Here is a 27,208-nt window from a genome sequence, read left to right on the forward strand (position 1 = left end):
GAGGATGTAAACTTACTAATTATTAAATTATAGTTCTTAATTATGCTTGCACTTTTCAGACCTAGACATCAACACCTTGAGTGTCATTATCACTGGATGACATATCATGTCATTTATTTTCCTCTTATCCTACATCTATAAAACTGGATTCTTAGATTCAAGTTTTCAAAAATAAGTTAGTAGACTTCATAACTTGAAGAAACCATTTAATGTTCATTTTTATTTCATGAAAATAGTGAAATAAAAATAGCATCCACATATTACAGCTCTGAATGAAAGTAAATGTACATGCTACCCAACAGGCATTGATATTATTACCCTACACTTTCTGAACTTCTACTCTCTAACACCTTTATATACATGTACTTGGTACCTTTATGATTACATGCCATTGATCACACTTCACATGTGCAAACTCATCACACAAGATTTAATGACATCCAGACAAACACTGTTCCAATCACAGGTAAATAGCCATAAAATCTATTCTCTTATCATCAATATGTGACAAAACCATCAAACGTGGACAATCGCTTTACATCTCCCATGTCCCATTTGTGCTTCCATGGTAACAGCTACATCAATGTAAGAAATAATGAGAAGATAATTTTGTCAAATCATTCCTGATGATGATGGTGGTCTAGTATAGAATTGTGGCCGTAATGCCCATGTGTCGCACGGTTTTTCATTCTGCAAACCACTCCAATCGCTACAAGGTAATACTGATAAATGGCCGCACCCTCAAGAAAAAAAGGACACAGACAAATCCAAATTTTGAGGAATGGCTTATTTATCTATTTGACAGATGCTTCTTTATCCATTCCACAGTCCATATTCAAGAAAATGTCAGTGGCCAGGTATAGCATGAGTTACAATGTATAAGTCTAAGCTACAGATGAAATATCAGGTGGTAAGTATTCCTGAGGTACATGTATATGAAACCAGCGAATTTTAATGGAGCATATACAACCTTGTCAACTGATACGCATGCATGGAATCCTGACATATGAATTACTTGGACAGACCAGAAAGACAGACATCAAACAATACAGAATAGCATTATGCATATACATTAGTAGAGAAGTAATTTTTCTGTCTTGATGTTTTCTGACTCACTCATATTTCACGGATCGGAAGTCTGTGGACAGAATGCAATGTAATGATGTTCTGCCTGATGAGACAGGCTTCTGCTAAACAGCTGTTAACAAGGATTTGAAGTCGTGGAGCTGGCCTACAGCTGATCTGAACTTATTGTAACTTTGTGGCCATTCAAACCACCACCAGATTACCACCATTGTCAGGCCCAGCAATCAGATACTTTCTTTATTAGATTAGAGTCAGGCCTTATCTTTGGCTTCCCCAAACTTATTGTCAGCAGATCATAATATCCTTGGTGCACTTGGGTTGTGTTGATAAAACTGCAGACCAAGGAGCCGATGGCCTATTGCTGTTCTGCTGAAACCATTACTAGTGCTATCTCAGGTAACACCTGAACCATATTAGTATCCAACTTAATTAACTCCCCTCTCTTTACAGGTAAAGGAAATCCAGCATCTTGACAGCAAGTAATGACCGTTATTAAGAATTAACCCTGCATCAAGTTCATCTTACGATAGCTCAGCAACTGTTGTGTGCATTATTTCAAGGAGGCTATATGCTATATATGAGGCCTGGACACTCCTAATTGTTTGTTTTGGAGCCACATTCATAAAATCTGTGGTATAAAATGTATAAGAGATCTATGATATTGCTAACAAAGTGCCTAGTAACAGACAGTATCACTGACATTTTAACAGCTGGTTCATCTAGGGACTAGCCAGTCAGATAAAATGTCCAACAAGTCAAAAGCTCCAGATTACTTAAAATCAGAACCACATAAAAACAGTTGGAATTAGGAACACCCCTTGTCTTATTAGTGAACGAAAAACATGAAACAGTCAGAAAAACTGCACAGATGCGCATCCTTCTTGGCAAAGGACAGACACTTAATTTTCAATCTGCCTATGAAGGAGCAGTTTTACCCAGAATGCCTTGTTAGCCATGGCGGGCATGGATTGATGTATGGTGAAGTCAAGCCCTTGTCTGTCCAAAACTGGGTAAAAAACGCTGCCTGCTTCAATTCATCATCATCTACCATCATCAGTTGTTTCATTCTGGCAAATGGTTTTTCTCTGTGTCTTCTAGTGTACTTGTAATCCAGCCCGTCTTTCCACTACAAATTACATTTGCAGATAGAACTGTTGTAGAGAGTGGGGGAGTTGTGCAGGCTATGTACTGAAGCTTCTCTGCAGCTAACAGAATTGTAGTTATTTGTTAGGCCACTTAGATCTCATCGACGGGCTCGTTTGTCTTCAGCCCCCTTCTCATTACACCAGGGGCCCATCCAACCACAGAGGGTCCACTGCTTCAAGCTAACACCACCACCACAACCATTGTCTTGACTCACACAAGGCTGTTTTGACATCAGGCCTAAAAGGAATCTACTGTCTGGCTGCAAGGCCTCAGCAGTCACAGGAAACATCAGGTCATCTAGGTCTCCATGAAGGTGAAATACATGCACCATTCTGCTCAACCACCACAAAAAATCGGGTGTTACTTATTTTGTTATCTCCAGTACCATGCTTCTTTACTAGTCTAAACTTAGTCTTATACAAAAAAATCCAGACTTCACTTGAGATGGTTAAAAAAACACTGAACCAGAATAATGCTTGATGAAGAAGGACAGATGCATCCTAGAAAATTAAAAATATTGCCCTTTTTTCCCTTGACCTCAACTATAGTACCACCATGAAGATAAACAAGTAAGATGCACAGAGATTAAAACCTTTATTTTACAATTGCATCCAATTACTGTACAAGTCTTTTTCTGATTGGAATATTCAAAAGTAATCAATTTTGAAAAAGCCAGTGTTCACATTCCAGCTGCACTGCAAACTTTTCTTTATAATATTGTAAACTGATCTGTTTATGATGGGTTCGTGTCTCCTTTTCCACAAGGAAAACACCTTGGGTGCAGAAGAGCTATCGTTCAGATGGATTGGCTATTGATTACAGGCATCTACTATGAGTTCAGTATTTTGCAGAAATTCTCTGTGGGCTACAAGGTGTCTGACCACGGCTAACTTGTCTAGCAACAATACATGGTATCAAGTGACCAGGAAGAGACTATTTGGCTATCTTTATACTTTAGAAACCATCAAAAGGTAATTAGGTTCTGTGAAACAAGTAAATAATCAGGGGGAAATCGTATTATCAGTACCCTAAGGGAACTATCAGAAGACAAATTTAGCTACCTTACACATGGGAAATGATCTAGAGCCAGTCTGATTACTTACATACTTACAAGGAAACCATCAGAAGGCAAACTTTACACCTAGGAAACCAAGAACAGACGATAGAAATCTAAATCTTAAAACTATGGAAACCATCAGAAGACGATCTGGTAATCTTCACACTCACAAAACCATCAAAAGACAATCTGGCTATCTGATGACTGATGAAACTGTGAAATGTCAATCTGACCATCTGAAAACTGAGGTGAAAAAGACAACCTAGCTATCTGGTAACATGAAGATTGAGGGAACCATGAAAGAACAATCTGGCTATCTCTATTCCAGGAGAAAAAGAAAACACCTTTCAACCAGACTATATGTGTAATTGTGAAACCGCATGACCTGTACATTGGCCAGACAATCTGTCTATCAGCATATTAAATAAAGATCACATATGTGTGAGACAGTTAGCATTCTGTTATTTATTTAACTGGTAAGATATATACTATCTCTAACTCGGAGTATACATGTATGTAGCTACCAAACTACATGTATGTTTAATGCTAATACTCCAAATGGACAAATTTATCTTCATCCAATCCTAAACTTGCCTTAAACGAACATGTTTAGAATAAGAAAACTAGATCTCAGAGACAAATCATATTTCTGCTCTGCATGACTGGACTTGAGGGACATGGAATACAAACATGTGGGTCCACATGGCAGGCATGAAAAACCTGCAACAATTTAGTGGCTTTAAATACGGGTAAGCAGCCCAAAAGGAGATCATCAAGTGGTGTTCTGGCCACCAGGGGCATGTTCAGCTACTTTGAAAGAAGAGGCAGTAAAACCCAGACAGAACCATAAAGGCAAGAGGCAGTTGACCTGTATCTGCTCAAGACTAGGGCTCCCAATGCCAGCTAATAAAACCTTCTCCATATTGACGAGCAGCACTTTGAACATTTTCCAGATATACTGCTGCTGTTAAGCAGGTTTACTGGCACTGAAAATAGCTAATGTCTTACACCTCCCACTGTGGGTTGGTTCTATTGTGGGCAAGGGGTATTAAAGATGAGGTATAACTGGATGAGGTCAATGACGCAACCATTATGTACATGTACAAAATAGGTTATGGTCAGAACCATGAGAGGGGCAGACTGGGTATGGTCAGGATTTGGTGAGATCAGAAAGGTAGGATTACAAATGAGAACTCAAACACACAAAAAAACAGTAGACTTGTACTCACTACTTGTGTCTTGTTTTGGTTGATTACTCGGTGACGTTGCCCAGTTCACCTTCATGCGCTGAAAAGACACAAGATAACATGGAAGTTTAATGACACATGTCAAACTACAAGCTCACCACAATTTAATTAAGCAAAACAAACAAGGTATAGACGAAACAGTTACACATGTGAAAATGCAAATTAATGTCTGCACAATTAATGTAGAGTAACATACTTAAAAAAAAAAAACAGGCACATTAACACATTCTTAAATACATACAATGTTCATTAAAATTCTTGCAGAATTTGTTAATTCTGGGAAGCAAACAATTCAATGTTCATGAACCCCAAATGACAGATCTATGCATTTACATCTACAAATCATCGTTTAGACATAAATACTCCCCATTTATCCCCATCACAGTTATACATATTCTTTTGGCTCATATAAACACGTAATTACTACATTCTACCTCGTGTTGAATTTTTATTACGAAAACATGAATTAAAACATGTTCATACACACGCCTTCTTTATCCAAGATTATTATAAACATACAGAGGAATATAAATAGAAGTCATAAAACACACTAATGATAAACCCCAGGAAATCATATCATACATATTACATCAATCTGTTGCTATCCATAGGTATACGACATCTGAATGTCCCATATGGGTTCCATATATCTCAAAGTTAACTCCAGGTGCTGATCATATATAATGTCTAGATACAAAGCACTTATGTGTCATCAGTGAGATGTATTTGTCTCATTTACGGCTTGTCTGATGGTTTGTCTTCACGCAGCTATGGTTTATGTGGCGAGAGTCAGAGTGCTGAGTGACGTTCAGACAGATCTACCTGGCGGCTAAGAGACACACCTGTATTAGATGTCAGACCACAGCCTAACATTACAGCCGCATTTACTGGCTCGATGTTGACAGGAAGAGAGAGCTTCATTAACTCATACTCCGGGCTGTCATCAAAGCAATAAGAGAATTAAGGTAAATTAATCGCACACTTAAGGCCAATTATTTCCCTCCATAATTCTGATCAGACATCAAGCGAAGCTGGCTAAGTCTTGAGGCACAAGAACAGCTGAGAAATTGAGCAATTACGATTAGCTGGGGTGCTGTGTAGAGCTGTGTAGGCAGGTAGAGAAGGGCCATTAGAGGGACTGAGGTGGGCCATTATAGGGAACTGACAGAGTTGTCCTTGCTATGCACGGACACCTGTCACAGCCAAATACCCCAAGCCTTGTGCTTCCTTTAACTGGAAATCGAATGTTACAATTAGGGGTCCACTGGCTGAGTTGATTATTGACATGTGTTGGTGATGGTTACAGAGTGGGAATCAATGGCAGTAGAACTTGTGAATAGACAGAGCCACTCCAACACATTAACCCTGTCCGGTCACAATACAATTGCCACATCCCACCTTTAAGAACACTGTCACAAACCACGGCCATATGCACACCACAGTAAACAGTTAAACTATACACCATCACACTTTGCCAAATCAATAGCATTTCAGAAAATCAGACTAGGGCACCCTGAAGGCATACAAAAACATGCAGATGTTTTCATAGAAAGTTCCATGCTTTTTGACACGATATCTCCGAGAAGTCTCATTTAATAATTTCACCCAGCGACTCCAGTTTACGACTGTTCTGCCATCAATCAATAACCGACAAAAAACAAACGGTGACTATCAAGAAGAGCTCTTCATCACAGCACGCAGGCCCACACAGAAGGCAGCCTCTAGAACGGCATGGGTCTGGTAAGGGTCTACAAGTGGCTACAACTATCTCTCGTTGTGGAGAAACTCAACCACTGACCAGGTCTCTTACCTCACTTTTATACTGACACCTAATGACAATCTGACAAAGCAGACTGAAGACGACAGGTTCTCTAGTATGTCAGTGGCCAGGAGATACAGAGAAAGCCATATGAACTTCGTGACAACCAACACAGCCTCCAGCCCCACTTGTCCTCACCACAATGGCCATCTTCCGTTAACGGTTATAGTGCCACACAAAACAATTAACCTCCAAACACCATTTACACATTACACGCACTAGCCATTCAAAATATCTCACCATTAACATGGACATTTTCACTGTTTTTAGACCCATCGTATTTGAACACAGCTAATATTACCAAATAGACGCCAACTATGCGCGAGCAGCATTTTTGACAATATAAGCCAGCTACTGTGAAAAAAAAAAAATGTTCCACTGTACAAAACTGCTTGACTGAAACTTTGGCAAACAACATTTAAGATTCTAAATATTTGATTTTCTTTTTTATGTAATGGCTCTGTTTAAATTGAATTTAAGTTTTGAATGTCATAGGCAAAGTAGAGACAGATACAGATTAAATCTGGGTTTTATCTGAAACAACGGCCTAAAAGGTGTTCATTATTTTAGAGAGGTCCGTTTGAATATTTGATGTGCTTTAAGTCGAGGACAAGAGAGATGTCTGTGGAAGGCCTTCAGGGGAAATCCTAGCCATGACTTATGCATTTGGTGACTTTGGCGTTTGGTTAAAGCAGCGTTGCTGAAGCTGGGGGCAGGAAGCAGGATTACATCGACATTCCCATGCTTCTGATGTGCTGTGGCAAATACTACTGAATAATTGATAGTCTTTCTTTAACACAGTATAGAGAGATTAATAATTGATCCGTCCTCTAAAGGGCTGTGAGGTGGCTGATACCACTAATGAAAGATCACCAACACCTTTTACCAGGGACATATTAACACCCTGGCCTTTCATACGTTCGTTTGTGAGATGAATATCAACTTCTGGGAGTCGGTACCAAGTTGTTTAGAGGAGAGAGTCGGTACAGTGTACGAGAACCAGGGCTGTAAGAACTGATCTATGCCCATACTCAACAACAGCCCTATCTCCCAACCACTTCTAGTTAACAGCTGCCCTTTGTTTCTCATACATAAATGATTAGCAACAAAACTCAAGGTGTATTTGGCGATGTTCTGAGATACGACTTCAACACTAACACTCTGAAATCGCAGACCACTTAGTCCTGAGCGCATCAGTCTGCAATATTTTAACTGTGATGGGTTAGTGTTTTTGAATGCAGATGTCTTTATGGACTGCATCTGAGTTAACAGCCTTTTTAGAGCAAAATCTGGGCATAATTGATTGATTGGGGCCATTCAAACAGCCCTTTTTAAAACCCTGCAGCCCTAAGGTGGCCATGAAGGTTTTATAGAGGCCTGGAATCTCCACACCTCCGTAGAACTCGGGCAAACAACGGGCCAAGTGTCTTAAACATTTTTTATGCACAATCTAAAAGGCCCTTGAAGCCAACAAGAAATGAATGTTGTTTTCCTATGCTTGTGGTTATGGGGAAATGTCGGAATAATTTCAACGGAATCGCTCAGAAGCTTTATCTTCCAGCATGGTGAATATAAGCTGTAGGTATTTCACTTACCCCCATGCACTAACATAGAATGTTGCAAGGTTGATATTCCCACCATGGGAATGTTGAGGTTTTGATATTTCCACAATGGGAATGTTGAGGTTTTGATATTTCCACCATGGGAATGTTGAGGTGTTGATATTTCCACAATGGGAATGTTGAGGTGTTGATATTTCCAAAATGGGAATGTTGAGGTGTTGATATTTATAATGTTTATCATTTCCCACTATAGAAGTTACAGTAAAGCAAACTCCTTCGGCAAATTATCCATTCTAATACAACACATACTATGAACATCTTTTAACAAACATGAAACACAATACTAATATTGCAGTAGATGTATAAAAAAAACTGTAACTTGTCTCTTAAAATTCAAAACAAATTGATTGAATTTCAGGACAAACGTGACATGCACAAATTTGCAATCCATATGCCCTCAACATTTTGGCTTTGGCTCTTGCAGAGGACACACACAGTAGGATAAAAAGCGTTTAAGATGGCCAACTTATTCATTTAATACTGTGTTACTGGATATAAAAACATTTTTCCTATGAACATGAAATTTACAGACTGTTTAATTCCTGTTCTCATAACATCTACGACAATTTGAATTTTATAGCCATTATGTACATGTATATTAAGGCAGAAAACAAGGCTCTGCTGAGCAAACAGTATTGCAGAAAGGCGATTATAGTGAAAAATCACCATGCACATTATACAGTTTTAACTATAACTTCCACACGATTTTTAACCAACTTTGTACAAAACATTGATCAACTGGTGAAACATTTCATCAAATCATAAAAGACATTGTAAGTCTGAAATTCTAGACCAAACTATAAATCCTGCAAGGCCCTTTGGCAAAATCTTAAACAAAATCAGATGGTTTTTCAACTTCTTGAATTCTAAGAAGAAGAAAAAATGTCCAATGGTTGGAATTTAGACTAAATTTTACCACTTTGGCTCTACACATAAAATTGTACTTTTGTGAAAACATCTTATTTGACCATATTTGTTTGATAAACTGACATTTAAAAATATATATACATGTAGATGTATGTAATTGTTGAAAAAAAAAGAAACATGGAGAATATAGTCAGTAAAAGAATTTCAGCCAGAACATAGGAGCCATATTGGAGCTTGGGACAGAGAAAGTATTGAATATGTAGGGTATAAGTCTTCCTGAGACCCGATTCTTACATTGATTTGCCATATATAACTGTTGCATTTATCTGCGAGTAGCTACGTCTGCCAATACTGGAGTACATGGTGCTATAGGCAGCTAGTTGGTTGACACGCCACACAGTTGTTAACATGCTGTGCCAGAGATCTGCTGATTGGTGGTCTTTCCTGTCCAACTAGTTTGAAGTGATGCAGGACAATAGAAACATAATCATAACAGTGGCGTCACCATAATGGACACGTCTGGCAGACAACAATGTATGTGTCCAGAGCTCTGTCTTTTTGCCAGCAGGTCGTTACTAAAACTAGGATCAATTGCAGAGAAGCGGGTTACCAAGGTTGGGGCACGACTCATTCACAGTCAGCCATAACAAGTTTGAGCATATCCCCTGGAGTCTCTCACCTTTCCCACCAATTTAACAAGGAAGTAAGGAAATAATGTGTAATGAGTTCAAAACAAAGGGCTTCAAAGAGATCAAACAAACAGCTGGATGAAACTGTGTCCATTTGAAAAGTGAAGTACCTGACAGTCACTGATACGGAGATATAAACAATTTTCTAACGATCAATGCCATATATCTCGTAACAAAGCCTGCTAGATCGATTTGGGGCCCATTCTGACACAACACAGGTTTGGACTACACACTCACATTGTTAGCTTATCCCATCAATCATAGCCAGCCAGTGTACTTCCTCTAACATTCACCATTTCCCCCTTTGCAAGGCTCTCAACACTCACACCATCAACAGTTAAACAGCATCACTAACACAGTCTAATCCGAATTACCTTCGTGTAAAATGGAGAAACTATTCTTTGGCAGAATGTGTAACTTTTTAGAGTGAAGGCAGTACTAAATAAAAGAGAAAAAGAGTTTAAGCCTTACAGGAAATGGCACAGAACAGCACCCTTTTTATTTATTTTTTTCCAACTTGAATAATGTTACAATAATGTTACTGCACTGCAGAAGATTTCTCTGTATTAGGGCTTAACTGCAAGCCTAGTGATAACAGATCAAAATGTCTGATCATACTGTGTGGGAAACGATCAAAGCTCTAGCTGATTTCCCTTGCTGGCAGTGAACCATGTCAGAGTTTCTAAGTAGATTGGGGAGTCATAACTCAAAAGGTAATACTATATGGAGATTTCTGCTCAACATTTCTTCATTCTCAGTCACAGTCCCTTGGTAGACAATTAACAGATAGGATATGTTCGAAGTTAACTTGTTTGCCAGTTACTAGCAATGACAGGTACACAGGGCATGTCTGGACTGGTAGAATTATCACACATCAGCCCCAACCTGACACGTGAAGTCCCCGTTAAGTTCTATCATTGAAACGTCCTCCCATGAACTGACCTATGCATAACCAAACACCTTTCAACTGGCTCAGTGTGGTCACTTCACAGGTCAGCCTCCAAAGAGAGACAGACCAGACGACAATGGTGAATATATGCTAATTTGGGCTGCCTTCAAGTTTGTCCCCTACCTGGACAATGACCATCTTCAGTATTGACTAAATGACCCGTCACAGAAGCTCTTCTGGTCATCCATCATTGCCACGCACAGGGTAAGCAGCTTGTTTTGACATCAAAATTGACATGATTAAAGTGCCTCTCCACGTACCCTTAGGCACTGATCAGAACATCATAACTATATGCACCTATCAAGAACAGTAAATGGCAAGCAGATATTAACCTCAGACTTATGAACATTTCTTCCAACAAACACATAAAATCAAATATTACAAACTACTCCACGGCTAACCAGCGATTTACACATCCAAGAAATGGAAGGCCTTTATCACCACTGAGGCCAATGCCATGAACACAAAGCCCAAAGATAGGCATGCGAATCACCTCACCACAACACGCTGCAGAATATCAACCCAATGACCCTGCTAAAACTAAGTAGAATGTGTGCCATAAAGCGGAACAAAGTGCTTCAACTGGTGGACAGCCCTCTCAACAACTGACAACTGGCAACACAGGCCAGGAGGGGCGAAATATTGAAAACGGAGCCAGTCTCTTGTCCAATCAATATCAATTATGTTTTCATGAATACTGTCCAGACGGAACTCTCAGCACATCATCCCAGGCTTGCCATAATACTCTTCCCTCAGTGCTCCCTGGATGGTAATCCCTACAAGACACCCATCCAGCCTCAAATATACAACCAGGGATGAGACAACCACACAAAAATTAACCACACTTGGGATAAAGATGAAAGCTGAGGGTCAAGTTTGATAACAGCCAACCGTCAGGAATTGGCTCTGCACAAAGCAGAAACCGTCAACCGCTCCTAGATGGTCTAATTGCAAATGTCATGGGAATTTGATTACTTTGAACATTACCAGTCAACTGTTAAAATCTTGGTGGATTTTCAATAACAACAGTTGATGACCAGCTATAGAGGGAATACAAAGATATTTATGAATCAAGTGAGATATACACATCTGGACGAGCAAAAAAATATCCTACAGATCACTAAAAAACATGAAAACCATTCTCTAGATGTGCATTTCAAGTGAACCAGTAAAATATGTGAAAAGCAAAAACACAGACATTAACAAACTGCTGAATTAAAGCAGAATTTTCCCATCATATTTTTGAATATTTTTTACAAAAACGTTTGAAAAAACTGAAGAACATTATATAATGAGTCGGCCATCATAATACTCCTGGGAATTCTGTCTCTGCTGACCAAAAAAACATTCACTTTAGCGTTGATCAACTTGGCGTTAAATATCAGGATATTTTTAAACTAGCACATTTTGCGAATGACAATGTTTTTAACTCAGAAAATCTGCAGGGCCCTTTCCTGCCCATTCCATTTACTTGCAGAAAAATGAAATCTCATTTGACAGCTGAATCATATGCATGAACCAGTCATAAAATCATCCCGCTAAAAAGTGTATTTATTTCTGCTTATTTTTAACTAAAGAGGAAGGCTGAATTCAGATAGTGCTGCATGCAATGGGGAAATGGACTTCACCACAGTACCCACAAACACTTTCAGCAAACTCGTCAACTTCTGCTTCATCACACTTTCAGTCTAGAAGTCAACCTGTAACAATATCGGCAAAATTATCATCTATCCAACATGGCGACACAGAAAGCAAACAATAGGTGGGCTGCTTATCCTTCTAGTTGACTGGGAATGGCTCTTCTGTTTATTCTGTTAATAAGGTTAGCTGCTAAATTAAAGGCTGTTTCCAGGCCACCCTATTGACTTAGCATTTACCATTATTGACGGCCTTGGGAGGTATATGTGGTAACCACAGGCCCTGGATCCAGAAGGAGGAGGTACAGCTGAGGACTGGAATTCAACACACAACTTTCACTCCTTGCCCGGAATCTTATCATTCTTAAAAACCCTGGTCTTCTGGCCAAATCTTGGATACTGTAGGCTGCACCAATCCCCCCAAAATAGAGCTCAAAAGATGGTTGTGATCCACTGGTGGAAATTTGTCAAGTGTTGTTAACGGCCAACCTGTGACTTTTCCCCTGCCTAATCTCCATTGGTAATTGATTCTAAAACTGCTTCTTAGAATTCCGTCTAAGCCTAGGTCTTCACCTTGCGCTACTGCTGGATACCTTTAACAGTTTTACAGGAAATTGACTCTGACACCCGCCTACTAAATAGAATCAGAGAAACAAAGCCAGTTGTACCGTCGTCCCCTGGTCACCGTAAATCATTGGCCTTTGCTCTCGTTACCACGGCTACACACTCAAATATCATATTCAAATGGGCTACAAGAGGCAGTCATAATTCTACACTGTATAGATTTACTAAATCCATAAAAAGCAATTTCCAAATTAACCCTCCTAACAAAGTGACCGCTAGAATTGCTCTATGTCAAAAGGCAAAACTGTATGGACGACGTGCACTGAGTAACTAACTCACTTCTAACAAATGAATATTCATTCCTTAGAGGGTAATGTGCAATTGCTATGTTATTAATACAATTAAGCAGAACTGAAATCATTCCTTCAACACAAGTTCTAGAGCCTAATTACGCACAAATAACTGAACACAAATTTGGATGGAATAAACTAAATAGAACGACCTTCAACATTCCTGGACATTGAAGATGATAAAACCTCATATAGCACACTGATAATAGTTTGTGACACAGGGAGATACTTTCACTTCACAACCACTCTGGACAAACTTGCATTGAACTGAAACACCTTGCAGAATTCTGGGCCAGCAAAATATTAACCAATTAACATTAAAATATTTACTTACGATGCAAAGAGGAATTTTTTTATAACACAGACCATGATAACAATCCTCGAACAAATAAATACCACCACACGTTGGACACTATGGTAATTGTTGAAAACATTTTGTTATCATGACATCATAATTAAACGTGGCATTACAAGTGTTACTGACATACATGTACATGTATAAATGCCATTCCATCTGACAGACTCAACTGTATCATTTGCTTTCAAGACATTGAAGACTTCAGCTCTTCATATACAAAGAAGCAAACTGGATAGATGACATTTACTATTATCTGAGAGACAATAACATGCATGTATGCTTTATCCAGATTATCTTGAGAAAGACTGACTTCATCATTTGGTTGTGTCTTTTACTGTTCGTTATCATAAATTCAGACTGGCAGAAAGCGATAATCCACCATCTGTGCTCTTTATGAAAACCTCATCCAGTCTGAAAAACTACAACTTCTTGATATATACATATTCCCATGCATGCTGAAGTAATTGGAAAATGACAAGATGAAAGTTTCAGGGTTTACTTTCACAAACAGATTATCAGCCTTTTGCACAGATAAGAAACGACATATAATATGTCACTCGAGTTCACATGTATTGGCATTTGGAAAAATCAATGCACAAATTAAACAGCATGAGTTCTTGTATTCTCTCAAAAGTTTAAACTCCATACAAGACAATGATATTTGATACAGGAAGTGAACTTCCCATGTAACCTAGTCAGGTGTATGCTGGCTATGAGGTGACTGACAATGTGAATCTAACACTAACAGAGAGGCAGGCTATGGCACCAGGGTGACAGCCTTCATGTTCGCCATGTATGCAGACTGCCCTAGCTAAGGACTGTTGATACCAGACCTGCCATATTCTAATAGGCGACTCCTTCACACATTGTAACCTAAGGGGAGGGCCACAAAGGCCAGCTCTCTGGTAAACTGATGTGGGAATTGAACAAAGTTTCCCCTACTGTCCACTACAGCAGACCCTTCTTCACTGGCGGACAAAGCTAAAAGGTCTGGCACTAACTGCCTGACTGAGATCTGTGGTCTAAATTATTGTTATAAAAGTGGAGAGGAAAATGAGTTTGCCGAGTCGTGTAGCGATTGTTCGCAGCAGGGGGATATCATGAAGGACAAACACGGAGCAGTCCTGTATCAATACTTGTGTTGTAGCTGGACAGGATGCATCCGTTGGGTAGATGTGGCAGTCCACATGCAGGAGCACACCACACCTTATCTGCCACCAGGCCTTCGCACAATCCACCTCACTGACAGAATACAAATTAGGGGTGTACACAAAGAGCCACCAATATCCAGCACTCCGATCAGGACACCCGCAACAGCCCTTGACAATAAACTCACTTGTTGCCAGGGAAAATAGCACCATATTTCCTTTACAATGATGTTGCTAAGGCTAAAAATGACTTCTGTCTGAGGCAGGAGAGTGAGAAAAGCTTGGGGAGAAAATGAGTCTGCGGATGAGGCTGGGGTAGACAGCGCGGATATACCTCCATACTGTCCATCATGCATAATTTACAACAATACTGCCAGAAATGGACAAAACAGCCATCACAACATGAACACTGTGCAAACAAAAAGTATTGCTGAAGGCACAGACACATGAAAACCAGGAGGGAGGGAATCTTTGCGAAAATGAGTCCCAGAATCAGGCGTTCACACAAGAAGTGGCCATAACCAAAAACTAAACAGCACTGGAGGTTGATGTTTAACAGTGAGGTGTTGGGGGAGGCCGATCTACCTCTTCATACAGTGAGCCATGTCTTTACTAAAAAAAAACACAAAAAAGAAACACAAAAAAAAAAAAACAAAAAGCCTCCAAGATCCTCAAAACATTAGGAGATAATATGCATACTCTATTTACCGAAAGCAATATTCACACACATGTAAGAGCTGTTTTAGCAGTCTTTGCGGTTTTATTTTGATGTATGATTCAATTTGGACTTCATAGTCATGACTTCCATATCAAGCAACTTAAGACTGAAGTCATAGATTGCAACTGCTTGAAAAGACAAACTCAGGCAAGGAAAAAAATCAAATTGTGGTATATAGTACACTGTTCTGCAGCGAAGAATCACTGTACACATTTTAAACATCCAAGAACAAAAAGAAAAAACTGTCTATTAAGTCTATGAATCAAAGAAATGTGTCCGAACACTTAATTTTCTATTGGCAAATCATCATATTTTCAAACAGAAGATTTCTGGAATTAAAATGGTTCTAGATATGGTTCTGATGGCATTCTTCTACATCATATACAACACACACATATTATCATCATGCATAGATATGATGAAATGGACAAATGTCACAGCACTTTCCAAATATATACTGTATGTAGTATCCAATGTCCGGCCATTTTATAGTCTGTCGGCTTGGGGTTTATTAGAGCTCAAAGGGAGGTGAGTTTGGTTGTAGAATCCCTGTCTATAGGCTGCAGTTGTGATTGTCCACTTATTCTGATCAACTTACACACACCAGCCTACTGTAAATGTCAACACAGATCCTGCTAGCAAATACTGTACAACGATTACCATATATCCTAATAACAACATGTCCCCAAAGTGCGAGCCAGCCAGCCTGTCAGTATAATCTAGAACATTTGATATCATTAGTCTCAGTAACATCCATGGATAGTATCTGGTTTTGTATGTGTTTCTTGTAGGGACTTTAGTGAGCACAGCAATTAGTGAACAACCATACTAGCTGAGGTTTGTAAGGTGGCGACATAGAATGGTAGCAAAACAGAATCACAGACCTAAATAAGAGCAAAATTTTTGTTGAATCAAAACGAATTGATGTTGTATGATGTATCTTTTGCATGATTTTACTAGCTGTAGATGCTTGTGTCATGGTTTAGTATTTAGGGTATCAGCTGTGGTCAGCCGGATGAGCCTGAAAGATCGGGGCTTTATCTGTCCACCCTGCTGGGGCAGAGCCCTGCGTCCCTCTAGCTTAGTCGCAGGTGAGTTGGATCAGAACCGGTAATCCAGCGATAAAACAATCCTCCCGCGACTCCTAAAACACTTGGGGAAAACCTGGCTAAGTTTAATTACCTTATCAATCTTAGCTCCTCAGAGTCTATTGATCCCTGGTTTTCCACTGCTCGCAAAGACAACGCTTTGACACAGGCCTTTTTGTAAGGAACTCTACTGAGGCAATGAGTTTGCTGCCATCATACCTGTGAGTCTCTAGAGAACCCATACCGGGCCAGTTTGACTCCTCTTCTACTGGCCCAATCTTACTCCATGCCAGTTCAAAGGTCATTCTCTCATCAAAGCATAAAGCCAACTACAATGTAACAGGTTAAACAAGTTCCTGTACACCTAATAACACTGGAGGTTTCCTGTTTCCCCTGACCATATACTAACAGGAAATGATTCTGTGATGTCTAAAGGACTGTAGAGATCAATTCCACTTCACTACCTGCCAATAAACTCTGTTATACATGTTGTTCATTGTGAATTCACTACAAGGAAACAATCTATTAGTTAATTACTTAGTACAAAAGTGGGCAGCACTTCACAGCACAATAAGTTACAGACTGATCTATGCGAAGACCAACAATCAACTTTGCTTCATTCGTAAAAAGAAGGGGTCTATTGTGATATTGTGGTGCTTTAAAGTAGTCTTCCATTACTATATTGAGTCTATATCTCCAGTATATAGGAGCTTGCAAGATAAAAATTGACTATTATATTTCTGTATCAATTGGTTAAAAGGTAGGTACATCGTTTGCTCTATAAGTTTTGACTCAAAATAGTTCACTAGGTATGCTGAAATTTTTAACACAATGATAATCTGAATTTCAATATTGCTGTTCTTTTTCTGGAAATTTAAAGTCAATTTGCACACTATCATGCAAAGAACAATTACAAACCTTCAAAGGAAATTAAAATAAAGTGATGAAATTAATCATGGTTGTTAATAAATTCAACTTCTCCCATGATGATCTGACAATATTACATACATAAAACATAGAATTATGACAACGTGACATGTATGCTGGATTACATTAACATCTCTCTTAACAGGCATGCATGGTAATTTCTGTGCAGACCAAATTTGAAAGACAATTATGCCCTCCAGGTGAAGAAAGTTACCGATGCCACAAAGGAGACCTGGAATATTTTCTGTCACACTTCCTGAATCTAGGATAAACATTAATGATACCAAACAGCCACAGCCATGTTCCTTCACAGCTGTCGGGCACTGGCAGAGCACCTACACAGAGATGCTCTCTCAGAGGGTTGTTACGTATGTAGAGCAGTGTAGCACAAGTGCTGGAGTGTTCCCAGTGGAGACCAAAGTCCTGGTAAAAAGCGTCCCGCTCAAGGTGGCAGTAGAGTGTCTCATTATCACCAGTCAAGCCTAATTACTTCCCCTGTGACCAGTTACTAGAAGCAGGTGAAGAGTAGGACAGAGGAAATCATTTGCAGCCAGTCACTGCATTCATTAGACAAATTATTATACTAATCATCCACAGAAACTAATGCCTCAATGGCTGGCAAGACCTTTGCATCCAAAAGCGCCATTAGATCTGATCCTACTTGGCAGTGCAGCCTCCCTGGCACTTTGCTGTATGTACGTGTAGTATGAAATCTGTCACTAATGCACAGTGGGGTGGGGAGGCTGGGTGATGGGGATTATTTCTTCCTCGCCTCAACTTTGATGAGCCAGAGCCATGGCTCTATACTGCAAACACTGTCTTACCCACAGGCCACCATGGCCATTTGTGGACACACCAAACTGCTGTAAGCTTCAATAGACGAGTTAAGAAGATTAGCCTTTTTTCCTGAACCTCCAGCCAATATCATTATCTCATCTAATTGCATTTGAAAACAGAAGCTGTAATTGAGTCCTGTACTGAATGAGGAATTCAAACTAAGATGTTGAAAAACCAGGTCCAACAAGTGGCTGAAGACAAACCCTATATGAGCTAATCCCACTCTGGCCAGACTTCATTACATCTGATAATCTGCTCAAAGCCTCACTCCTGGGACACTAAATCAGCCAAGGTGTCAATATAACAACTACTTGTACACATACATGTACCCTCCGTGCATTACACCCATATGCATGTCAATAACATGGTAAGTGTGAGAAATAAGACACATGGCCTTGCTGGGAATTGCAATTATAGGTACATGCACGATACATATACAGGAAAGGTGTATCAAAATACGGATTATCCACCTTAACTTCATGCATATTACAGCAACACCTTTGTGCTAAACCTAAGTCCATTCCACAGGTAGTAAGAATATGTGCTAGAGATGACAATTAACAGCAATATCTGCCTACCAATGACTATTCACACAATTTGAAATTAATGCACTGAGTTGTGCTCAATTGTTGTTGTCAAAGAGTAAGATGTTGAAAGTATAAAATCTCACCCTGGTAATACAACCTTGTCAACCAATCCCACATGATTCCATCAAACTTAAACTCAGATGGACTGAGAACACTCTGATTTAGGGGGGCCGAACTTCAGAATGGGTCACAGACAATAAAGTTTTACAACACCAGCACTATATATCGTTGTAATACTTGTTTAACATGAGCTATCACACTGCCACACCTGGCATACTCAAGTTTAAATCATTTGTTGAATGTAGGTGAGCAGACGGCACTGCTGGTCATCATCAAGCTGTGAGACAAGCACACACCTGTTTGATAAAAAAAAATCAAGGTCTGACACTGCCTATGTTACAACCATTAAATAAGCTTTCATCCAATCCGTCATGGCTAGTGCTTACATTGAAGGTACATGTGGTTAAACTGTCAGAAAGTGAACTTCTGATGGCTAGGTACATTATTTCTGTACTCCTTACACCTTAGTACCTCCATGTTCAGAAATAAGTAAATGAATATATTTCCTATAATAAACAATTTTCTGGCTGATTTTTTTTTTTTTCCCATCTGTTAGAAGACATGGCAATGACAGATTTCAGCGAACACTCTGATTGGCATATCAGGTAATCTATTTATGAGTGAAATGTCTCGAATTACATCGGTATCACTCATAAGGGGTAACACTTGGTAAAGCCTGGATAAAGCAAATCATCCATCACTATATCTAGGTGAGGAAGACAAATGTTTCTCTAGCTGAAAATTCAGTTTACATTTCTCCTGACTAACAGGATGTTTTGGTACACGTCCAGAAAGGTTACTCCATGCTGTATTGAAGGTTCTCGTATTCCAGGTAAACATTATATCTAGAGATGGCCCTGCTGTAATCAAACCATTATGCATTATAAATGTAACTGACATGTGAAGTGTGTGTGGTGGTGGTAGTGGTATGTATTAAAGAGACTGTTGAAGAAAAAACAGGTTTATACTTCTGCAATTAGCAATGCTTCCACTGAAACAGTTATTTAAAGGAGAAGAGAACTTAAAAACATAAAACTATAGGCTGAAAAGAGCACATTTTTATCTATCTGGTGGTGCCTGCTGCATAAATTTGCGATTTTTCCTCGCCATACACCTGAAGTCTGAAAACGGCAAAACTGGCATAAATCGTTGAGTCTAACGTATCCTGTAATTTATGCTGGGGGTGTGTTGCTCCTCAGCCATTGAGAGTGGTTAAAACTGCCGGCTTGTTCATGTAAACTCGGAACTTTCGTCCAACATTCCAGTTTCCCAAACTGCAAGCGCAAAAACGAACTGTACTGTTCGCTACCTTCTTGGAAGAAGAGTCCTACCGGAAATGTACGAACTGCACTTCGGCGGTTTCCTATGGCAATTCTCCTCCTAATACAGATGACTTCAGGACTAGTTCTCAGGCAAAGTGGAGTCACCAACAGCAGATTTTGGCGATGAGTTTTTTATTTTTTTTATTAATTTTTTTTATTTATAATTTATCAACTTGACGTACATGAGAATTTTTTTTATGGCATGCACCTGCGAGGAAAAGCATACTCATTTCAATGGTATTTGATTGATATTTAATGATTCTTCTCCTTTAATGAATTGCACATCTTCCAATGTTGAAAATGCTGCCAAAAAGTCTGCCCATGCCTTCATGTGTGGATTTATAATCTACATATTGCCTTGAGAAAACAATAGAGAAAAAAATTTGCTCCGGATTTTTCTCCACCTCGAGCATGTTTGTTAAGTAGTTCACATGCTGGAGAGGCAATGAGTTGTAAAGACACATGCTAAGTTTGGAATTAATGCTACACTGCCGCTTCAGAAAAATATGCACAAAGCCATTTGGGACATTCTCAAAATTAGTCTGTCATGAGAGATAAAAACTGACCAAGTGTTGTTGCCTTTGCCTTTTCAAAAAAAGAAAACCCTGGAAAAAATAACACGAAGCTAAATGTATGCCAATCAAAGCAAAATGAATAAAGCAATAATGTTGCACTGTATTCCTTCTCTAATTTATCATCTCTTACTAATACAGACACCATTAATGTGCTGTGAACAAACTACAAACAGAACCATGCAGTTTGTTTCGACCACTATTTGGACCAACAAGTGAGGGCAGCTGTAGCTCCGAACATATTCTTCTCTATACAGGACAAGATAGTAGAATTACTACTAGAGAATACAAGAAGCACTAATCTCAACAACTATGATACCCTAGACATGCATCATATATATGTTAAGCCATCATGGGAAAGCCTATTTCCAAAGAGTACCTTAATAAACACCATAGGGACACAACAAAAGAAGTGACCCACCTAAATCATTCAAAACTGAGAGCTCCTTTTTTTCATACCAACTAATTTAAACAAATGACACAAGTTTATTTCCAATTTCACCACCACATCCTCTTTGCTCATTGGCAAATTTGGTCTCACATGCAGCATAGCTTTAGAAAGAAGGTGAGAACAAATTTTACTCCCGGGAATGCTAGTCCGGCTGGTTAAAGTCCCATATGTTTCATCAACACAACTTACTTTTTGAACAACTCACCTACACGGCCACATTTAAACATGTACTCATAACTCACCCCAGCTGTCACTTTGTCCCTCCTGGACAAGAACAAGCGAGGCTCCCCTCCTTGCCAGGCAACATCAGAAGGACACCCACCATCCAGTAAAATAATGTCATTTTCTACATGACAATTGTGTTTTCTCAAAGTCAAGCCTGGTTACACTACAATTCCGTATAAGCAATGGAATTTGGGTGGACTGCTGTGGCTGGCAGGGCTTGGCATCAGAAGGACAGGGGAAATATGATTAGCTTAGATAGAGGCATGGGCCCTGAGCTATTCAGCCAAACCATGCCAATGGCTCAATGAACAGCATTTTTCTGCTAGATTAAAGCTGGGCCCAAGCCTGATTCATTTTCAGTTCAATTTCAGATATCACCCAGATGCAGAAAAATTGTGATGTATTTCAGTGGGCACAGCGTGTATGAAACTGGGCAATGGAGCAGCAATAGCATATGGATTTATGCCCTCATGGCACTAACATATGACCCAACTCAATAAGAACCTCTTTCCCCCAGTAAAGACAGTGCCTTGCTACACACGCAACCTACTTCCCAATTTTACATGCAACACACCACCAATAAAAAGCACTCATAATCAAATGGAACCGGACAAGTGGAAAGTATCTCCACCAGAAAAGGACTAAGCAGACCACCAGAAGCACAGGTGTAGAGCAGAATCTCACTGTAACAACTCACAAAAGATGCTATTTAAAATGCAAAATAAAGGGACCAAATTTAGAATAAAGGTCAGTTTGGACAAAAATTAAAATGCCATTCCACTATTGTCATAATAGTAACTGATTTGTGACAAAAAGGCAAGGTAAACCTGTTACTAATGGAAAATTTCTGAGTAATTTATTTCTTCTTCCACCTGATGTCTAAGATTCATCAACCATTAAAAAAAAAAAAAAAAAAACTGTCAAGCCAACACACTGCTGCTCGTAGAAACACTATACTTGTGACTGAAATTGCACCAACTTCCTTCTGCTCAACTCAAATGTTGACCAAGCCAATGGTTTCCTGTAAATCATGGAATCAGCAAGCCCCACCCACCTCCAAGGCCATCTTACAGCTAGTAGCTTCAGATTTCAGGGGACAGAGGAGATCTTCAAAGTCAGCAGGTAGAAAATAGTTAATGCCTTACCACAGGTACTTGGGTGGCTGTCTCCATCATCATCATGACTCCTATCTTATAACCTTCTGCCAGAAGATCAGCCCCAAAAGAAGATGGAGGAGTGGGTGGGGGGGGGGGGAGGGAATTCCATTGGTCTGAACCACAGAGTATCAGGGGGAAAATCTTCAGAGAAACATAGATAAATTATTAAACAGAAACCATCATGTAGTCTTTCCTGAGATCTGTCACAGACATGCTTAGAAGGATATGATTGGGCCAACTGCTAACCAGTCACACAGAATTAACTAATGCCAGTGGAACTATCTGGCTGGAACAATCGTTACTGGCTTGACAAGGCTAGCTTGCTGATGGAGTGCCTATAGCCTGGCCAGTCTACAACCAGCCAATAATTCAGGGTTTCCTTCCCAGCATGGCCCTCCATGGTCACCTTACTTGCCTCTAACTAGGCACCTTCCACTCTCTTCTCTTACACAATGGCCACAATAGACAATTTCAGATCTTCGTCTTCTCAGCCTATGCCAATTTCCATCAACAGCTTTTGGCACTCCTGTCGCACCATTAAGAAACAGCTCTGGTATAACAACTCTGCCTTTTGTAGGTGATCAAGCAAGCCTCAGCATGATGCCTTATAAACAGGCGTTTCGCAGCCACAGCTGACTTGTTATGAATTTAAAGCAGATTAGGTCATTCTGGATATTAACAAGCCAGCAGTAAACAATGAACAGTCGGCAGGTTTATTGGTTAAATGATCCCTCACATGGAGCTCTCTCCAGTAGCGGCAACTGCAGGTTTGAAACACCCGGATCTCCGACCTGCATAATTAACAAATACAGGCAAAATATTGCTACATAATTCACGCAAAGCTTGCAAACTCTCCATCACAGCCAGTCATCCAGAACTGACAGAATTCCAACAGGGTTCCATTAAATTTTCAAACGGACACAAACAGGCACTTGTGGCAAGCGAGAGAGTTCATACAACATAAATGATGTGAGTGTAGAGAAATGTGTGAGTTCTCCACAGGCAGTCAGGATAGGCAGAAGGCCAGGGCACCTCTCAGCCCACACATGCACATATGCATGCACTTCACACTCGAACAGGCCCAAGTCTGCTATTTTACACAGGTCTAATTATATGCAGGACAAAAATATAAAGAACAAGGAAAAAGTTCCACTTTTACAAATCAAATGGTCTACAGTTGACAGAATTCTATTTTACAGCATTGTCCTAGCAGCACAGGAGTGTATGATTTGATAACTGCCTGATCTTGTGGTTTACATAATTGGCTGGTAGACTCAATTGGTGAGCTGAGCTCACGAATGCCTTATTATGTGCTGATTTTCCATGCGGCTCGCCAATAGCTGACAGCTTGCCATGGGTATAAGAGTACAAGTCTAAAGATTGAAGGTTCAGGAGAACATCAAATATTCAATGCATCCAATAACACACTACCTTCTGTCTCCAATAAATCCCTATCTGATGCCCAATAACACTATTTTTTATGGCTGGTGTTACAACCATATCCAATTTGTCTGATAAAAGTGACAAAAAAAAATCTGTGAGCCTGTCTTCATTTCCTTAACATGCCCATGTTAAGGCTGTTCGGAGTCACGTATATGCATGTAAAGATTACTGAGTTGTCCTTGAATCGTACAAGAAGTTTCCAAAGATAACACTACACATTTTAATATCAATACATACCCAAACCTACAAAATATTTTCACAGCTGGATATATTGCACCATTGTATTCATAGATAATATTCATAGACTATAAATTAGCAAATAAGATCATTGGATATCAATATAGCTGGGATAATCTGAAATTACCTGTCAATTAACACTTAACTCCTGGGACACCTGATCAAAATGTCACCATGGTAACCAGAATGGTGAAAAGAAACCAGCTATTGCCACCACAGAAGATGACAGATATTGATTATTGTTTGGGCTTGAAAAATCTGTCAGATTCTGAACAAACATGTCCTGAAGTGAGTTTCTTGTTCATTTAATATGCCGATAAAGCAAAAAGTACACTATCACTGGAGACCATTTTTGTGCTTAGCTGCAATCACATTTATGCTATCACCTGATTTAACAGGTTAACAACTGCATGTTTCAGACCACCATGTTTTACAAAGACTTTTTGCTTTGTGGACAATAATAAGAAGTGCTGATAGGAAGATCTTACCAATGGACATGTTTTCTCCTGCGTAACATAAAAAAAATGTAAAGAATTTCATTATTCACGTAAACAAGGCGCTTATTTCCAAATGTGACTACACCAAGTGAGTATTTTTATCACAATCACTGACCACCTGTTTGATGTAATTTCTGTCTTGTGTTATTAACCCAATGATTCTCTCAGAGGTAAATCGCTACCTCTCCAGAAACAATCAATGTGTCCTTCGGTTGCCATAATAGGTAAACAGTATTTATTTATTTGAGTGTAGTTTTTATGCCTTACTGAAGAATACAGGAAACAAGGCAGAAGACCATCACATGCTTGGAACATCCTACTACTAGTAGCAAACTGCTTCACATTTCAAACAAGCAACCACTGCACAAAACCTGTATAATTTATTTATTTACTTATTTGACTGGTGTTTTACGCAACACTCAGGAATATTTCACTTATATAAGCATGGCCAGCATTATGGTGAGAGGAAACCGAGCAGAGCCCCAGGGAAACTGGTATAATTTGCCAGCAATATTTACCTTTGCAAGTAGGTCTACTTTTTAAGGGGACATGTCAGTAGTGTCAGATTCTGATGCCATTAATGTAAAACTCTAAATACAGCTTAAAATGTGCCATCCCAAATAATGGTACTGGGTGACGAGCTATGGTCATCAGTTCCTGGGTGACCAGCTATAGTCATGAGTTAATGGGTGATCTGCTATAGTCATGAGTTACTGGGTAATCTGCTATAGCCATGAGTTACTGGGTAATCTGCTATAGCCATAAGTTACTGGGTTATCTGCTATAGCCATGAGTTACTGGGTGATCAGCTACAGTCATGAGTTACTGGCTGATCAGCTATAGTAATGATTTACTGGGTGATCCGCTATAGTCATGAGTTACTCAGTAATCTGCTATAGCCATGAGTTACCAGGTGAACAGCTATAGTCATGAGTTACTGGGTAATCAGCTACAGTCAGGAGTTACTGGGTTATCAGCTATTGTCATGAGTCACTGGGTGATCCGCTACAGTCATGAGTTACTGGGTGATCAGCTACAGTCATGAGTTACTGGTTGATCAGCTATTGCCATCAGTTACTGGTTGATCAGCTATTGTCATGAGTTACTGGGTGATCCGCTACAGTCATGAGTTACTGGGTAATCTACTATAGTCATGAGTTACCAGGTGGTCAGCTACAGTTATGGGTCACTGGGTGATCAGCTACAGTCATAAGTTATTGGGTAATCTGCTATAGTCATGAGTAACCAGGTGATCAGCTATAGTCATGAGTTACTGGGTAATCTGCTACAGTCATGCGTTACTGGTTGATCAGCCATTGCCATCAGTTACTGGTTGATCAGCTATTGCCATCAGTTACTGGTTGATCAGTTATTGCCATCAGTTACTGGGTGATGAGCAATAGTCATCATAATGAGTGGACTGTGATCACATACATGTATTACACTTTGCATCAGCCAGCCTTTTAGGACGAATCTATGACTGCATCCTTCAGCACTTGATCAGACTAATCAAACGCCCATCCTCTCACTTAACCTGCCTTTCTAACACACCTCTGACCGGCTGAGTGCAGGAGGAAATTGTCTTTATCTACCTTCTCATTCTCATGTCGAATCAATAGACTGAAGCTTTCTTCCCAGTCAATGAAGTCTTTATTACACTGCCACTCAGAGCCAAGGTAGGCCGCTTGTTTTTCCTCCACAAAACCTCTGCTGTCTCCAGCTCTAGTCCTCTCATTACCTTGCCTTGTCCAGACAGGCTGATGCTGTTGTGTATCAATCCAGGTTTGATAGCAATTTAACAGTTAATAAAGTTTGTAATCTGAGCTTACCTGAGGACTTAGTGCAGACAGGGGATGTTGCCAGTGAGTGGGTTTACTATAAACAATGGTTTTCTGCCTAAGCTGGTCAAGCCTGTGGGCTACAATTAATTAGCTGTGTATGGAAGCCAGGCTTTGGAGTTATCAATAGTGTTCGACCAGATTGCAATCCACATTGATCCAATTTACCCACAGATTCGTGATCAACATCACTGCGTTGGATTTAACTCTTAACTCTTGGGGCCCAGTCCCTTTTGTTTTTACACCATCTTGTTTGCTACAGATTGATGTGCACAAATCCCTGTCATGATAACTCAGGAATCCCACCCTTCCCATAATCCCTCTATACAAAAAAAAAGTGACTATGTCTCACTTTCTTCGAATTTGGTAGAAAAGGCTTGATTGTCTTAGTCTGAAGCACAGGTAGGTATTGGGAAACAGTCTTTACCAGTTGTCTGATGGGTACACATCTTGAAGAAGCCTAAGTAATTGTACCAAGCCAACTATGACTGGCTCAAATGATCTGGCAGCATTAATGCCATCAGCCAATATTGACAAAGAGAAGCAAAGGGACAAATTGCCCCTGGATAACATGTGTGCCCTAGTCTCCACACCTAACGAGACGGCACAGCTAGAGCAATTAACAAAAATTGACTGACCTTTCATACAGGCTGCACACAGTACACAGAAAATGCCACACAATAATTTCAGTGACAATGAAAAAATGAGGG

At 39.7% G+C, this 27,208-nt stretch overlaps 1 protein-coding gene across 3 annotated transcripts in view; it reads right to left on the reverse strand.

Annotated features, from left to right (window-relative positions):
* The window catches only part of LOC135469218 (nucleolysin TIAR-like), an 87,512-nt gene that overhangs the window by 24,883 nt on the left and 35,421 nt on the right, over window positions 1-27,208 (reverse strand). For all 3 annotated transcript variants that reach the window (XM_064747798.1, XM_064747797.1, XM_064747799.1), the window contains one exon: window positions 4,519-4,576. In XM_064747798.1, coding sequence (XP_064603868.1) covers window positions 4,519-4,576 — 58 coding nt within the window. The remainder of the gene's footprint in view (window positions 1-4,518; window positions 4,577-27,208) is intronic.

This window comes from Liolophura sinensis, chromosome 6, assembly GCF_032854445.1.
Source record: "Liolophura sinensis isolate JHLJ2023 chromosome 6, CUHK_Ljap_v2, whole genome shotgun sequence".
NCBI lineage: Eukaryota > Metazoa > Mollusca > Polyplacophora > Chitonida > Chitonidae > Liolophura > Liolophura sinensis.